This window comes from Pleurodeles waltl, chromosome 7, assembly GCF_031143425.1.
Source record: "Pleurodeles waltl isolate 20211129_DDA chromosome 7, aPleWal1.hap1.20221129, whole genome shotgun sequence".
Taxonomy (NCBI): domain Eukaryota; kingdom Metazoa; phylum Chordata; class Amphibia; order Caudata; family Salamandridae; genus Pleurodeles; species Pleurodeles waltl.
Window position 1 is genome coordinate 217,038,486 of NC_090446.1, and position 16,803 is coordinate 217,055,288.

Sequence of the window (16,803 nt, forward strand, 5' to 3'; positions counted from 1 at the left end):
CCAGATCTGCTCATAAACTGCACTAGAGCAATTCATAGTGTTTAGTTGACTGAAATGGTTAACCCATTCTGATGGAGCAATATTAGTCTCTACGTGTAGCACACCATTATCAGGGCCTCGCGCAACCAAGGTCCAAAATCTTACACAATCCTTATCAGATGCAGTGCCATTCATTGCAACCCACCATTTCTCATCCTGCATATGCTTGGCTTTACAGATGGCAGCCTTGTAAGATTTTCTGGCTATGTGGGTAGAGGCTATATCCTTCATTTTGATAGCTTTGATCAGTTGTTTGTTTAAGACCCGGCAGTCCCTATTATACCCAGGATGTTTCCCTTCGAGACTTTTGCCACCAAGGTTACCACCTACCCTGAAATGGGTCGCAATACTTTCAAAGCAAAGAACATGACATGCGATCAATTGCACAATAGTTGGTGTGCCCGCCTCTAGTTGTGCCAGCCAAGACCTCAAGACAGCATTAGCTGTCTTTTGTCGTTAGTCATACTAATGTCTGTTAGTGGTATAATGGGAATGCTAGGCACAGACAATTGGTCACATACAGGAAGCATTTGGATAGAGAGTGGATTATGGTCGCTCTCTATCCTCTCAACTACTGCCATGTCAACGACCAAAGGCCACAATCTCAAATCAACTAAGCAATAATTGATTCTGCTTGTATGGTTACTTTTGTTATAAGTATGAGAGCCCTTAGCATCTGATTTAGTTCTGTCATTAAGTACTCTAAGCCCAAATTCCATAGTCCGGGCTTTTAGCTGCACAGCTGCTTGAGACCACCTATTTATAGGAGGGATGTCAAGGGATGGAACACCCCACATCCGATCTTCCTCATACATGGAGCTGAGATCATCCCAATCTAAAGGCTCGAAAGCGACATTGAAGTCACCTGCTATAATGATTTTAGAATATCGGGGGCACTGCCTAAGAAACGCTTCCAGCACGTGAAGTATGCTGGAGGACAAGCCCCCCCCGACCTCTCTTGTATGGATATTAATAATAATAATAACTCCTGACTTCGGCCCAAATGATAATTGAATACCTAATATATCAAGAGAGTCAGTGGGTAACTGTAATACATGATAGTTTAATGTTGTTCTAACCCATGTGGTTAGACCCCAGAGGGTCTACCCCGCTTGCTTGGAAGTGCTGGAATATGGAAATTCAGAAACCCAATCCAAAAGAACGGATCCACTGCCCATGTTTCTTGGAAGAGGCAGCTATTGTAATTCTCAAAAAATTGGTCAAAAGCTGGCGAAGAGGTAGTAGAACTTAAACCTGCCTCATTGTACCCCATCATTATGAGATGCCAGGTGCAACATAGATGTAGTCATGGCACCTTTGGCTGTAAAATTAGCGGACTGATTTAGCAGTGCCTGGCAAGAGCTGTCAAATATAGGGGAACTAATAAACTCAGGGGCAGGAGCAGTGAGAGCGCTAATGCCAGGACCGACTACATTATGCAAAGCAGGAACCACTGATGAATGAACTAGAGCAATCTCAAATGAAACACTGAGTCAGTCATTGTCATTTAAACCTGATAAACTACCCCTGAATGAGCATTGTGGTGGGTAGGGAGCCTGTGGTACTTAAACTGGATACTGGAATTCCTTGGTGGACATGTTCTTGCATCCAAGGCCACCAGATTATCTACCATGCTCATGTCCCTGAGTATCAATTCGATCACATCACGTTGTGTATCAGGATCTGGTCACCTGCCATAATTATGTCCTCCCGGATCACAGATCGACAACCTCATACATAACGTACCCAATGGATTGCCTTGTTTTTAGTGGCTTCTCCACTCTCTCTAGATGCAGCAGGTTGTAACTTGGGTACATTAACCATCAAAACAATGTTTGTAAATTTGGGTTTATCGAAAATAGAACCTCCCACACAATTATAGATGCCATTTTCTATAGGCCCAAAGGGTTGGCAGTAGAGTAGTTTCTTGGCTCCTTGACCATGCCTATGTCACTAAGGGCCTGATTACAACTTTGGAGGAGGGTGTTAATCCGTCTCAAATGTGACGGATATCCTGCCCACCGTATTACGAGTTCCATAGGATATAATGGACTTGTAGTACGGCGGGTGGTATATCCGTCACATTTGGGACGGATTAACACCCTCCTCCAAAGTTGTAATCAGGCCCTAAAATTGGAAACCCCACAAACATTTTCTAACCTCCCGCCTGCTGGCCATTTGTCGACACGTGCCAAACCAGCACTAGCAGAGCCAGGCATAAGGATAAAACTCTTGTTAGCGGCTGGCAAGGGAAAATTAGACAACACAGATACTGGACCGGGGGAACTGGACACAAGGCCAGGGGCACCAACCAAGGGGGTCATCTGCCTAACTGATTGAGTCACCTGCCTAACCATAGAGATTGATGTAGATACCATGAATTTAAGCACAGCCTCCTCTACCTTTAAATCTGGTACATGAGAGAGATGTTGTAACTCAGCCGTATTGGGGGTGACTGCTGTTACTATGGTCTTGCCTGCTATAATATTGGTGACAGGGTCATCATGTGTGTCACTGTGAAGCAGAACATTACTGTCATCAAGTGGTGATTTATTCACCAGCGTTGGTGTAGTGTGAGTACCATGACCCGCCCCTCCCCCTTTTCCTTCATATGCACACCCCGCAGGTCTCGTACTTTAAACATGTCAGGGATTTTCTTGCATTTAACCCCAAAATTTATGGAAGATCACACACCCTGAGCATTTTCGGGGACATTATCAGGGTAGGAGATCAGTATTTCTTCACATTCGACTAGAAGATTATCAGTCCTTGTCATCACACAATTATCAGCTGCATGCTTCATAGGCTCCAGCAAGGCCGGTTAGATCAGTAACCCTCCGTCCACAATACAAATGCTACAGCTGCAGCCTAAAAAAACAAAACAAACAAAAAAATGTTAGAGGGGTGGCCCAGGCCAGCCTCCTTTGAGTTCCGACAGGCGTGGAAGGGTACGCCCTTGGCCAGGGCTTTGCCTGGGTGCATCCCGCGCAGCGGTGGTCCCGGTAGCACTTTATAGCGCTCATCGTTGGTGAAGGTGTGAGCAGCTGGGCAGGAAAGATAGCCACCTCCATGGGCCAACAGCAGTCTGGGATGTGTAGTCCCCCAGTCAGAGTTCAGTGTGTCCCGCGCAGCGTTGATCTCGGTAGCGCTTTATAGCACTAATCGTTGGTGCAAGTGTGAGCAGCTGGGCAGGAAAAATGGCTGCCTCCAGGGGCCAAGAGCAGTCTGGGATGTGTAGTCTCCCAGGCAGAGTTCAAATATTCAACTTAAATAATTTCACCCACGCAAGATGGGGACTGTTTGAATTATCTGTATGTAAAGAGCTTTCCTGAAAATTGTATGAGGTTTTCGATAATGAAAAATTAGATTGGTGGACTCAGATCAGGGGCCTGATTTACGGTTTTGTAGACAGATAGCCATCTGCCCCATTACTAGTGCATTATATTCTTTGGCACTTGAAATATGGTGAATGGCACATCTGTCACGTTTGTGACTTATTTCCTGTTGACCTCTAAATCAGGCCCTAGATCTGAATCCTCTCATTTAAGCCCAGTCCTGGCCACACAGATAAATGACAACCAAGTTAAATGTATATGAGCACTGAATGTAAAATGCACAACTGTACATATTATATTTGGTGCTCTAATGCTCTTACTCGTGCCGTATAATTTTAAGATTTTTCTTTATAAATCGCTTTTTGTGAAACTCTGGCATTGCAGACTGCAAAATCATAACTATGAGGCCACGCAAAGCCACTTTGTTGCCTTACTCTGCGCTTAGGAGGCATTCCATTGGCGTTGAGGTGGGTGTTCCCATGCAACACCCATGGATTTGCCGCATCCCCAGATTTACAAAACTATGTAAACCTGGGGATGCACCAAAACCTTACGCCTCCCAAGAAGAGGGTTAATGAGGAGAAATATTTGTATTTCTCCTTATCTTTCCCTCTTTCTGTGTGTGCTGCATTTTGCAGCACTTGTGGAAAGAGGAAAACACCCCAGGATACTTTTTGTGTAGGAAAGTACCCCTTTCTGCACAAAAACAAGCCTGCAGACAGCACATGCACCCTTGCCCCATGGTGCACGGATGCCTGCATTGGCACTAAGCTGCTGAAAAGGCATCAGCCCAGAGGGAAAGGAAAGGAATGAACCGTATTTCATAAATACAGTGCATTCCTTCCCTTTCACTGGGGCAAAGGGCAGTGCAGCACGGTGACTTGCTGAACTGCCTTCTGCCTCGTCCCCATTAATGAGGGCCTGGATGTTTGCGAGTACTTTAAAACTAAATGGAGAAAAAACAGAAGTGTTAGTGGCCGGTAACAACCCTTCTTGCTGGTCAAAATCGGGTTGGCCTGAGAACGGAGGTCCAGATCAGGAAGCAACGCCTCAAGTTGCTTTGAACTGCTAAGTACACTTAGATAATTGCTGAGATGGATGCCTGGGTCCACACATTGAGGTATAGTGCAAGGTCTCGGAATATCACATTTAAATCCTGGAAACTCTTGTTTTTGGGTAGCCCCAAATCTATTGTGAAAAGGCTCCAAGTGATTCAAAATACTGCAGCTCAGACTATCCCAAACCATTAGTCAGTCACATCGTTCTTGGCATCTCTGTATTGGTTACCAGTGTATAAGAGAATTCAATTTCAGACCGTTTGTTTAACCCATTATGCAATGTATATGAAAGGCCCATAGCTCATACAGTAATTGTTGAGCCCGTACTGACACAAGAGATCACTGTGATCAAAGGCTGTTTTTGATTCCCAGTATTAAGAAAGCAAGGAGTGGGGGGGGGGTGCTCCTTTACCTTCTTAGTGCCCAAACTCTTGGATGCCCTTCTGCCTGGGCTGATTATAAACAAAGCAGAATTTAGTTTTAGGAAACACTTCAAGACCTTTCTTTTTAATTAGTTTCTCTTGCTGTGCATGGGACTTTGCTGATGTGTCTATAGCACTGGAAGGCACGTTGGGTAGCTATGTGCTTTAGAACTTTTCTCAAATAGAACAAAATAGAATAGATGTTCTACTTTAAACTGGTCATGGAATTGCTATACTGATGGTTAGCAAGCTTTTAAGATGCATAATCTGTGCCTCCGGTCCTGCCCTGGAATGTATAATTTCCTAGCTAGTGCAACAGAAAGTTTCAATTCTATTAAAGACACAGAGGTGAGGATTATTCCCCCAGCAATCGGAAATCATCAAATATCCACACATATCGGTTGCATGAGGGGATAATAAAGTAGACTTTCACAGCCACATATCTGATGAGTAACGGTGTTACCTTGTACTTCCATGCAAAGACCTTTAAAACGATTAACATATGATTGCTGTGTTTTACTGGTAAGAATTTAATTTAAGAGACTAGTTAGTTACTTTGGCCCTCATTCTGACCTTGGCGGGCGGCGGAGGCCGCCCGCCAAAGTCCCGCCGTCAGGTTACCGTTCCGCGGTCGAAAGACCGCGGCGGTAATTCTGACTTTCCCGCTGGGCTGGCGGGCGGTCGCCTTCAGACCGCCAGCCAGCCCAGCGGGAAAGAGGCTTCCACGATGAAGCCGGCTCGTAATCGAGCCGGCGGAGTGGAAGCTGTGCGACGGGTGCAGTTGCACCCGTCGCGTATTTCGCAGACAGTGAAATACATGTAGGGGCCCTCTTACGGGGGCCCCTGCAATGCCCATGCCAGTGGCATGGGCACTGCAGGGGCCCCCAGGGGCCCCGCGACCCCCCCTACCGCCATCCGGATCTCGGCGGTCCGACCGCCGGGATCTGGATGGCGGTAGGGGGGGTCGGAATCCCCGCGGCGGTGCAGCAAGCTGCGCCGCCGCGGAGGATTCAATGGGGCCGCGGTACACTGGCGGGACCCCGCCAGTGGTGCCGGTCCGACCGCGGCTTTACCGCCGCGGTCGGAATCCCCATTGGAGCACCGCCGGCCTGTCGGCGGTGCTCCCGCGGTCCTCCGCCCTGGCGGTCAAAGACCGCCAGGGTCAGAATGACCACCTTTGTCTCTTACTTATAAAAAAATGCAACTCCCAAATAGGAATTATCTGGAGACACAGCCGTGGTTCTACTGCACAATGAGAGGGGGCATAAAGGGAAACATAGGAGTATAAGCAGTCGACTGTTACCTGATTGTCTGAAACTTTGCTTTTCCTTGCCCAAGTGTTGCTGGTAAAGTTAGTTTGTTTTGTTTGCAATGCTCAAATGGTCTGTTGTTATGATAAATGTTATACAAATGAAGAAAGTTAAGCGTAACCCATGTCCTAATAAAATTTAAACTTTCTGCTACAATACCTTGGAAAGTTTATGTTAGTGACTATTTGTCTAAACAAACACAAGTTTAACCTTGATTCAGTAACTTGTGATACTACAGTATGTAATGTGTGGCAGTTAGTTTGTTCTAAATGGTTGTCTCATTAACAATTCTTTTCTTGACTTATATTTTGTTCTTCAGATTAAAATAATCATTTTTCTGTGTGCCTTCCGATTTGGTGGATTTGGATTTGTCCAGTTCTGATAAAATAGGTACTTTATTCCCTACCAACAACTCTTGTACCTCCTTGATTTCCGACACCTTAGATTCTCTAAAATCCAGGGATAGCAGTATATCTTGAACATGAACGCCGATGCAATACATTTCTTTAATGGTCTTGTGGTTAAACGTCTTGAAATATTTGTGCTGCTCAGTTTTGTAAATGTAATTTCTCCGATTTGCGCTTTCTCTGGACTGTCAAAAGACACCACCAGTGCTCAGTGCTTCTTCTGTAGAGTTGGTTGCTGTAAGCTAATAGCCAACATACGGTCCAACCCCATGGTCAGCATTCTGCTCATTTTCCATTCATAAGCAATGGTAGTAACAGGCTCAGCTTTGAAAAATATTGTGATGTGGTGTTCTGTTAGAATGGATTGCATTACAACATGTAAAGTCCTGGGGCAAAAAGGACAATGATAAGTTGACTCAGTTTTATTTCAATCTAGATAGCTCCTGATTGTGACACTATCCACACACCCAAGCACTTAGCTCTGGATTTCACAAGACCAAGCCTGGTCTTGATTGGGCAATTTATATTATTGATCACTCTTTTCTTAGATTTTAAAATATATACATCCCGAAAAATTGCTAAAATTCATAGTTAATAATATGTTCTCTAAAGATCCAGGTATTTTTCACATTCTCTTTCTTTAGGCCTTTAAAAACTGGTGTGTTTCCCTTGGTGGGAGGGAACTTTGGAGAGCATGACATTCCAATACTTCTGCACTTTATTAAGAGTGGTTTTAACTTCGTTTTATGTGTTTGTGCATTTGACTGCGTTGCTTTGGCTCTCTGGTCTGCTGCGATCATTGCAACGAAAGCGTTTTATCTAGGTGGCCATTTTTCCTCATTTAGGCTACCTAGAGGCACCATTTTTTTAAAGCCTTTAAAAACTGGTTTGACAAAAAACAGTTTTAAACAGTTCCTATAACCCCAATATTTTGGTGACTATACCACCGGGATATGTTATTCTCCATCAAGATAGAATATGTTAGGAGGAGGGATTACCATCACGCTTTGCAACTTATTGCATTGCTCCCTCATCCAGTTAGACAAACTGAGAGAGGCAGAAAGTTTGGGTTTGTACATTTCTTACTCTCCCCAAATGTCCTTCTCACCAGTCCTAAATTATCGACTTCCAGGACTTTCCAGACTTGGAAAATATCAATATGTGGTTAGAGGCTGGTGCTGATTTACTGCCCAAGTAAACTGTTGAAAGCCAGACAACGAGGTATTTTGACCCACTGATTCCATATGGACCTTGTCAAAGAAATAAAGGTGTGGAAGCACTTTTAAGCAAATTGCAACTTAAATGTAGTCTTGTAGAAGACTTATTTACAGATCGGCTCTAAAGAGCCATCCTGAGCAGTGCTTAATTTGTAAATAAAAATGCGCCAGTGCCCAAAGCCCTCCTCCTAAATGCGCGGCTCCTGCAATTAAATGTGCGAGCACGGAATACTGAGGTTGTGTAATCCTGAAGTCATCTCGGGCCTCTTCAATCAATTTACAGCCACTCCTTGCCCCCTCAGATCACTCTAGTAGCTTTCTACTTTCTCCCTTTTTGACACTTTTTCGTTTTTCTCTTCCTCCGTCTTTCTCATTTGTGTCCTTTGCTCGCAGCAAATGCTTGAGGCAGATGAATAAGCCCCGGCCCTCAAAAATAAGTGCCGGTGCTCAGCACCGGGAACAACAAGCACAAATTAAGCACTGATCGTAAGTCTATAAAAGCAGTGCATTGTGCCATCTACCAAAAAAAAATGATTAAGCAAAAAACATCCCACATGAAATGTTTAATATCGCAACATCTTTGTTACAGCCTGTAAAATGAATTCCTACAACACCGCTTCACTAGAATTCCATGAAAAACTCTCGTCTTACCTTGAGGAGAAGATCGTAATAATCCAGCTGGTCTTTATTCATACAGACCTCACCCACAAGGCTGAAAGTTATGAAGGAGACCGCGTCTTTCACTGATATCCACCGGTTAGCTAACTCTCTCCATAGTTTCAGCTCTGTTCGTATGGACAAACCTTGCAAGGTCTCCTCGCTGCAAACAGAGCTTCCCTCGTGATCCTACTCAACCTGCTGTCCTTGCAGTGACAACCAAGGTATTCTCTCCGTTTCTACAACGGCTGTTTAGCTCCTTCGACTCAGCTGTGATCCCTCGAACCTGGGAGAAGGCAGAAGTCTTCCGGTTCTAAAAATCCTTCAGTTGACGCTGCCATCCTTTGTACTTTCAGGCTCGTTTCACAAGATGCTAAAAAAACTGATTAATGTTCAACTTTCCGACTATCTGGACTAAAACAAGTTGCTACATCGGAGTCAGTCCGGGTTCAGACCCTAAACACAGCACCAAGCCAGTGCAAGTGTAAGTATTAGATGTTGTTAAAATCCCACTAGACCAGGGTAAAACTGCAGCCTTTGCCCGGTTGGACCTGTCGGCAGCGTCTAACACTACCTCCGCACCATTCTCCTCCAGCAGTTGACTGTTGTAGGTGCCCGTGGTACTCATCAAAATGATTAAGTCCTGTTTAGAAGACAGAGAGCAAGCTGTGTGGATTGCTGTGTACTCCTCAAGTAGTAAATGTTTGCATTTCTGGGTGCCTCGGGCTCGGCATTAAGGCAAGGTTGTTCAGCAAATAATACAGCTCCTCTGTCTGCCTTGATCGAGTCCTTTGGCTTCGAGGTCATCTCCTATGTAGGCGACATGCAGCCATTGCTCATCATAGACCCATTGCCAGCTAGCACCCAGATCACTTTCAAAACCTGTTTGTCCAGGGTCCTTGACTGGATGAGAATGAGTTACCTCAAGTGCAATTGTGACAAAACAGAGATCTTATTTTTTCAGGCGTGCCTATAAAAATTAGTTTGGGAACTGCTGGCCTGAAGACCTTCCTCCTCCACCTCAGCCTGCCATGGTGCCAAGGATTCTGGGTGTAGAGCTTGATAGTAAGATGTCACTCCGGCCTCAAGTTTTGTCAGTGGCTGATTCATATAGCATACTCAGTTCCCGAAAAGAACATTATTTTATTTCCTGCTGTTTCCAGCGGACAAAACTGTGGCACACGCCCTGACATCTAGGCTGGACTATGCTAACATTCTCTACCTTGGCCTCCCTATTAAGCTGATCAGATCCCTACAGATAACTGGAAATGCTGATCTACAACTTATTTTGAAGTTCACTAAAGAGGGACCTGTTTCCCATCACTGCAAGTCCCACCTACAAATAAGCACATCTTGTTTAAAGCTCTTCTTTTGGTTCATCAAGCATTCTATAACTCTATCAAAATACCTTTTGATTGTTTCTGTCATTGCAAGCCAGTCAGAACCTTTAGATCGTCTCATATGTTGCTGGACTAAACTGTTAGGTTCAGACTGTCTAGGATGGGCGGCTGTTCCTTTTGCATGATCGCTACTAAGGCTTGGCGTCTTATCCCTCCAAGCCTGTGCTGCACTGGTAGGGAGATGCTGTTTAGAAAATCGATTGTACGACGAAACAACGACTTCAAAAACAACTACTGCCTTAACAACGAGGTCGGAACACCAACCTCGTTGCTACTACTAATGATTTTACCACGAATGCCTTAACAACGATATTTCGTTGTAAAGGCATTCCTGATAAAATCATTAGCAATAGGCATCCCTCACCCCACCCCACCCCCCAACCCCAACCCCACCCCAAAACCTAAAACCCCCTGACCCCCCACCCACTCCCCAAAACCAAAAACACCCCACCCCGACCCCACCCTAAAACTTAAAACCCCCTGACCCCCCACCCACTCTCCAAAACCAAAAACGCCCCACCCCCCAACCCCACCCTAAAACCTAAAACCCCCTGACCCCCCACCCACTCCCCAAAACTAAAAACGCCCCACCCCCCCAACCCCACCCCAAAACCTAAAACCCCCTGACCTCCCACCCACTCCCCACTCCCCAAAACCAAAAAAGCCCCACCCCCCCAACACCACCCTAAAACCTAAAACCCCCTGACCCCCCACCCACTCCCCAAAACCAAAAACGCCCCACCCCCCCAACCCCACCCTAAAACCCCCTGACCCCCCACCCACTCCCCAAAACCAAAAACGCCCCACCCCCCCAACCCCACCCTAAAACCGAAAACCCCCTGAACCCCCACCCACTCCCCAAAACCAAAAACGCCCCACCCCCCCAACCCCACCCTAAAACCTAAAACCCCCTGACCCCCCACCCACTCCCCAAAACCTAAACCCACCACTTACCTTCGCCAAGTCCCTTCTTTGTACCTTAACCACGCATGTTCGTTGTTCAGAACATACTTAGTTAATGCACAAAAAACCGGAGTCGTGGTTAAAAAAAGCATTGTTGCGCTTTCGTTAACCACGACTTTCGGAAAAAAAAAGTCGTAAAAAAGGATGTTTCCATAGAAAATCTCCTAAAACCTAACTGTTTTCTATAGATTAGTTTTTTGAGATTTGCAGTTGCCTTTTTTGTAGAGCTTTGGGAGGCTCCTTGAAGCATTATAAACGTAGTCAATAATTCATTCTCTTATTAAGCTTCCTCAAGGTTAGGGCATTATACTAAGGGCCTAATTCGAAAGTAGTGAGGTATTCCAAGTTGTACACTGTGAAGGCTCTCAGAAATGGTATATTACAGTGAGTTTGGATATTCCCACAACTAGTGCACATGGTAATTAATTTTTGAGCCGTTTCTCACCCGCACATTTTTCCTGCTCTTAGGTGGTAAAGAGTCTGGTGATATGCATCAGGAGTTTGGCTTAGCCACTTCCCTTATTTACAGGCCAAATCTGGATCACCTCTTGGTTCAGAATTAGGCCTCATGATAGCTCCATAAATGGCCATTTTAGTTCACCAGTCATTCGAATAGGGTCATTCTATGTGTGAGAAGGTTTTTAAAAACTCTACTAATGCCTAAAGGTAAGTATCAAAGAGAAGCATACACAGCTGTCACCCCTGTGGCACTCCTCTCTACACAAAACATCTCACATCCTCATTACAAGTCCCTCATGTGATTTGGTCATTTATGGTGTCTTCTAATACAGAATATATAGGAATTACGAATGTGCAGCAAAAACCAACTAACCTGCAGTTTACAAGGGGAAATGCCAAGTACACACTGGGACCTTCAGATTCTGGTTTAGTAAGCACTAAGGGCCAGATATAGGTAGAAAGCAAATTGCGAGTTGCAAATTGCGAGTCCTTCCGACTCGCAATTTGCAACTCGCAATTTGCTATGCAGAAAGGTGTCTCAGACACCTTCTGCGACTCGCTATGGGGTCGCAAAGACCCACCTCATTAATATTCATGAGGTGGGTCGCAGTTTGCGACCCCATAGCGAGTCTAGGCACTCACGGGGATGGTGGCCTGCTGGAGACAGCAGACCACCATGTACGTGATTGCTTTTTAAATAAAGCAGTTTTTTTTTTCTATCTGCAGCCCGTTTTCCTTAAAACGAGCTGCAAATAGAAAAAAGTACCGAAACCTTTTGTTTCGTTTTTTTTCAGAGTGGGCAGTAGTCCATCGGACCACTGCCTGCTCTGAAAAAATAATTTTGTGATCATTCACAAAGGGGAAGGGGTCCCATGGGGACCCCTTCCCGTTTGCGAATGAGTTACCATCCACTTCAAGTGGATGGGAACTGCGAGTTGATTTGCGACCGCGATCGCGGTGCAAGTCGCAAATAGGAAGGGAACACCCCTTCCTATTTGCGAGTCGGAAACACATTTTGCTAGTCGGTTCCGACTCGCAAAATGTGTTTCTGCATCGCTGGTGGGCATTAGCGCCTCGCAAATGGCGTTTTTCGCCGTTTGCGAGGCGCTAATGCCTTGCTACATCTGGCCCTAATTTCTACGTTATGCCCCATTTTAATTCAAAACGTGGAATTGGTGATAATTATCATAACCAATACATTCCAAACACTTCAAAGTTTTTCAAAGTTGGATTGAATTATATATATGGGGTGTAGATAGATAGATAGATAGATAGATAGATAGATAGATAGATAGATAGATAGATAGATAGATAGATAGATAGATTCATGCACATTTTAGTGTTCGATGAAAATGCTGTTCATCATTTACTATGAACACTGATGTCATTGTTTCTGACTTTTCACCTACGATTATGTAAAAATGATAAGGTCTGTGTTTAGCAAGAGAAAGGGATGATAAAATCCAAGATTTTGTTCACTAATTCTTGTGTTAAAAATCTTCTAATAGTCTTATCCCATGAATACGATGCTCTGCCTTTTCCAAGCACTGAATTAAAGACTTCATGTGAAGTGGTTAGGAATACCTATTTCAACAATTTACAGAACTCAATACTTGGGCATCCCGACAGTTGTCCTCCTATTTTATTTGTGCATAACTAATACGCATACCCAGAATCTGTGTTGCTTCATCATACAGGATCCTCAAGGATAATTGATGCCACATTGATGTATCTGAACAAAGTGTAGTAGCGTTTTCACTAAAAAATACTTTTAGCATTGCTCCTGTTAGTGATGCTGAATGATCTTTTGACTTTTGAACTGACCGAGCCTTGTTGTTGCATTTCAGGATTTAATATTTCAGTTAATATGGTCTGGTTTATTCATGCTTATTCTGTAAAGTTGGAACTGAACCTTCCTTTTTTGCTATATACATATATTGTGTTGAAGGATCTGTGTAGGTCTTCATACCCCCGAGCAGACTACTTGACTTAGAGTTTGGCTTGGCACTAAGCAACACCTTCTCATCTCCAGCCTGTTTCAAGTTTATGCCACTTGCTCGGGCTCTAATTGTCAATAGGTATTTCTGTTCCAAGACTCCTTTCTCCTTTGTGGTGATTCTTAGATATGTCTCTAGCCTCTTTCATTTGCTTAGACCTAGTTTTAATCAGCTCTCTTAAGATGACCTTTATTGCACCGTAGACCATTATAGGCCCACTCAAGTTCTTGTTAATATCCATAGAGTTCTTAGCATGAATCTTCAACATACAGCATACTGTAGGTCCCTAAGAAGTTTGCTCGTTAGAGTCCATTAAATTGAACGAGAATTAGAACATTGGAACGTTGGGCGCTCCATTGAAAACAATAGAGTGCTCAGGGCTTCTAATGGCCGGTAGAAGCCCTGAGCTCCAACATTCCAGTGTTGTTCGCAGCTGTTGCTGTGAACAAAGGCCTCACAAAGCCCAAAGGAACTTCAATCCCTCTGGCTCCATGCAGCCTTTGTTTTCTTCACTAGAGCATTCTGCCCTCTAGTGGCAGAATGTTTTAATAGATTTATAGCCCGCTATAGCTGGACTATACCGGCATTAAAGTCCAGCTCCCATGTTAAAGGCCCTGGAAATCTGATGAAGCTCCCTCATGAACAAGGTCACACACGGGCCTTGAGAAACCTTAGAACTATTTAAGTAGTTGCAGAAGCCCAAATGTCTTGGCTAGTTAAAAAGGTTAATTCAAAAGTACTTCTTGTACCTCTGAGAGTACAATCTCTACTACTTCGAGATTGCCTTTAGATCAAAGTCTTGTTTTATTTCCACAGTGCTCCTTTTTTGATTGGACGTCCAGTTTGCTCTCCCCTCATTTTGTCAGAGAAGGCATGCTATCTACAAGTTGTGTTGTTTATTGGTCTGTGACCAACCTCTTACTAAAATAACGATGGATTAAACCCAGATCTGTGACTGGGGGTGAGTGTTTGAAAAGTTTCAACACTCCTTCCATCGTTTTATTTTGTGATATTGCCTTGTGCGCCCTAAGTGGCTAGGGTTTGCCCAGATGTGGGTCCTTTACTTGCTGCGCCACTGGGTTCAAGCTAGCATGGCTGATGAAGGGTGATACTGTGAAACCGGTCCCAGGATGCTTGAATCCTGTCCAGGGAGTACCTGGTTTGGCAGTTCGGGCTGGACTGCTCCCATTGGGAGCAGGGTCAGTCCGAACTGGGGTGACGTGGCAAGCAAAATAACGATGGAGTAAACCCAGATCTGTGACTTGGGTGAGTGTTTGAAAGGTTTCAACACCCCATCCATCATTTTATTTTGTGATATTGCCAACCTTTTACCAAGTGCCGGAGTGTTTATTTGAGACCAGTACAGGAGAGAAGTAGTTCAGCATTAATTTTTCCATTTTCTCTTCTTCCTCTGGTCCATTTTATAATTATCGGGCACCATTCTCTCCTTTTTTCCTTTTGGACATTTTATCTCAACCACCCTGAGGACCAACATCATTCCATTGTATCGAGTGGCATTTGTAATATGACTAACGGGATATCCATAACATTTGTGACTGAGTAGTCTGGTCGCCGAACTCTAAATCAGGCCCTAAGTCCGGTGTAAGTAGATCCCAGGAGGAGTTATGTTCATGTTTTGACGGGAGAAGTTATGTTCATGCATTGACACAAGACTTTTCAGTCATGATTTCTGCATTATGTGTTCTGTCTTTCAGGTGTGCATTTACGCAAGTTGCATACATATGTTGATTCAGCAATGAAATGTCGGTACTGTGAATCCGCATTCCATGAGCGCTACACTCTTCAACAGCATCAGCGATCACATAAGGGAGAGAAGCGGTTCCATTGTGATCAGTGCAACTACAGGTGCAAACAGGTGCTGTACGCTCATTTACTTCTCAGTGGAGCAGTTGGTTGTGTTGGTCCAACCCAGATATGGAACAGGATGGCTATTAGCAATCACATTGAACAGACTGTTACGGCTTTTCAAAATGGTTGTATGTCAGAATTTCGAGTTTTTATTGTTGTGCTAACATAGTGTTTTAGCAAAATTATTGGTGTCCAAAATATTGAGAAGGTAAGTATATATAGGTGAGTATAGATTCTTACCTCCACATTGGCATACATGGAAGATTCATAGATTGTCAAGGTGCATATATGTTGGTTTAAGGTTAAGTTCTATTTACCTACATGTATAGCCTTAACTTGTCAATAGTTTAGTCAATATTTTTGCTACACTATTATGGTAGTACAATATTAAGGATTCAACATTTGGGTACCATACCAAAGAGGACACATACAATCAGCAACATAAAGACCCTGATTTTGACTTCGGCGGACGGAAAAGCCAGTCCACTGAAGTCCTGCGGTCAGGTCACCACCAGTGCGGTGACCTTCCGCGGACCCTATTACAAGTTTCCTGCTGGCCCATCGGGAAACAACCCACAACATTGACACCTACTCATAATTCAGCTGGCAGCAATGTTGCGGTGCGTAGGGCACACCAGCACCCGTCACGCTTTTCACTGTCTACAAAGCAGGCAGTGAAAAGAGCGACGGAGCTAGCCATGGGGACCCCTGCACTGCCCATGCCAAGTGCATGGTCAGTTTAGAGGCCCCCATGCGACACCCTGCACCGTGTCTCCGCCAGCATTTACATAGTGGTGCAACCGCCATGTAAACGCCTGCAGAGAGAGGGGTTGTAATCCCCAGAGCAGCGCTGCTTGCAAAGTTGCCCTGGCGGATTGAGACCGGCATGCAGTCGGCCAGCAGGAACGTGGCGGTGCTGGCAGTCTGACTGTGGCGCGTTCACCATGGTCGTAATGTGGAGGCCGGACCGCCACATTGGTCCGACTGCCACCACGAGCCTGGCAGTCTTAAGAACACCAAGGTCGGAATGAGAGACACAGGCCCTCATTACAACATTGGCAGGCGGCAACCGCCGCCCGCCAAGTTGTAACCGCTGTGTGGCCGCCAGTGCGGCCGCAACCCCCCCCAATAACCCCCCTCCTCCCCCCCGGTGGCCATTATGACATCCCCGCTGGGCCGGCGGGCGGAAACAGAGTCTCCGCCCACGGCCCAGCGGGGATGTCGGCCGCAAAATGGGAGCCGGCTCCAAATGGAGCCGGCGGTGTTGCGGCCATGCGACTGGTGCAGTTGCACCCATGCGCTTTTCAACGTCTGCTGTGCAGACAATGAAAAGCTGTGTGGGGCTGTGCAAGGGGGGCCCCGTGACTCCCCTTCCTGACAGCCTTTCCATGGCGGTTCCTACCGCCATGAAAAGGCTGGCGGGAATGGGACTCCTATCCCCTGGGCAGCGCTGCAAGCAGCGCTGCCCTGACGGATTAAAACCGCCGGGACCAACGTGGCAGAAAACCATAGGTCCCCGCGGTGCGACCGCGGTGCTTCCGCCGTGGTCATAATCCCCGAGTTTGCACCGCCAGCCTGTTGGCGGTGCAACCTCCAAAACAGGGTTGTAATGAGGCCCACAGTCTCTTACAGGAACTAATTCAAGCCTTTCTTTGAAGACAGTGAATTAT

General features: G+C 45.4%; 1 protein-coding gene across 1 annotated transcript in view; it reads left to right on the plus strand.

Annotated features, from left to right (window-relative positions):
* Positions 1 to 16,803, plus strand: part of CTCFL (CCCTC-binding factor like) — a 197,308-nt gene that overhangs the window by 150,712 nt on the left and 29,793 nt on the right. Inside the window, exon 8 of the mRNA XM_069201618.1 lies at positions 14,980 to 15,140. Within this exon, the coding sequence (XP_069057719.1) occupies positions 14,980 to 15,140 (161 nt within the window). The remainder of the gene's footprint in view (positions 1 to 14,979; positions 15,141 to 16,803) is intronic.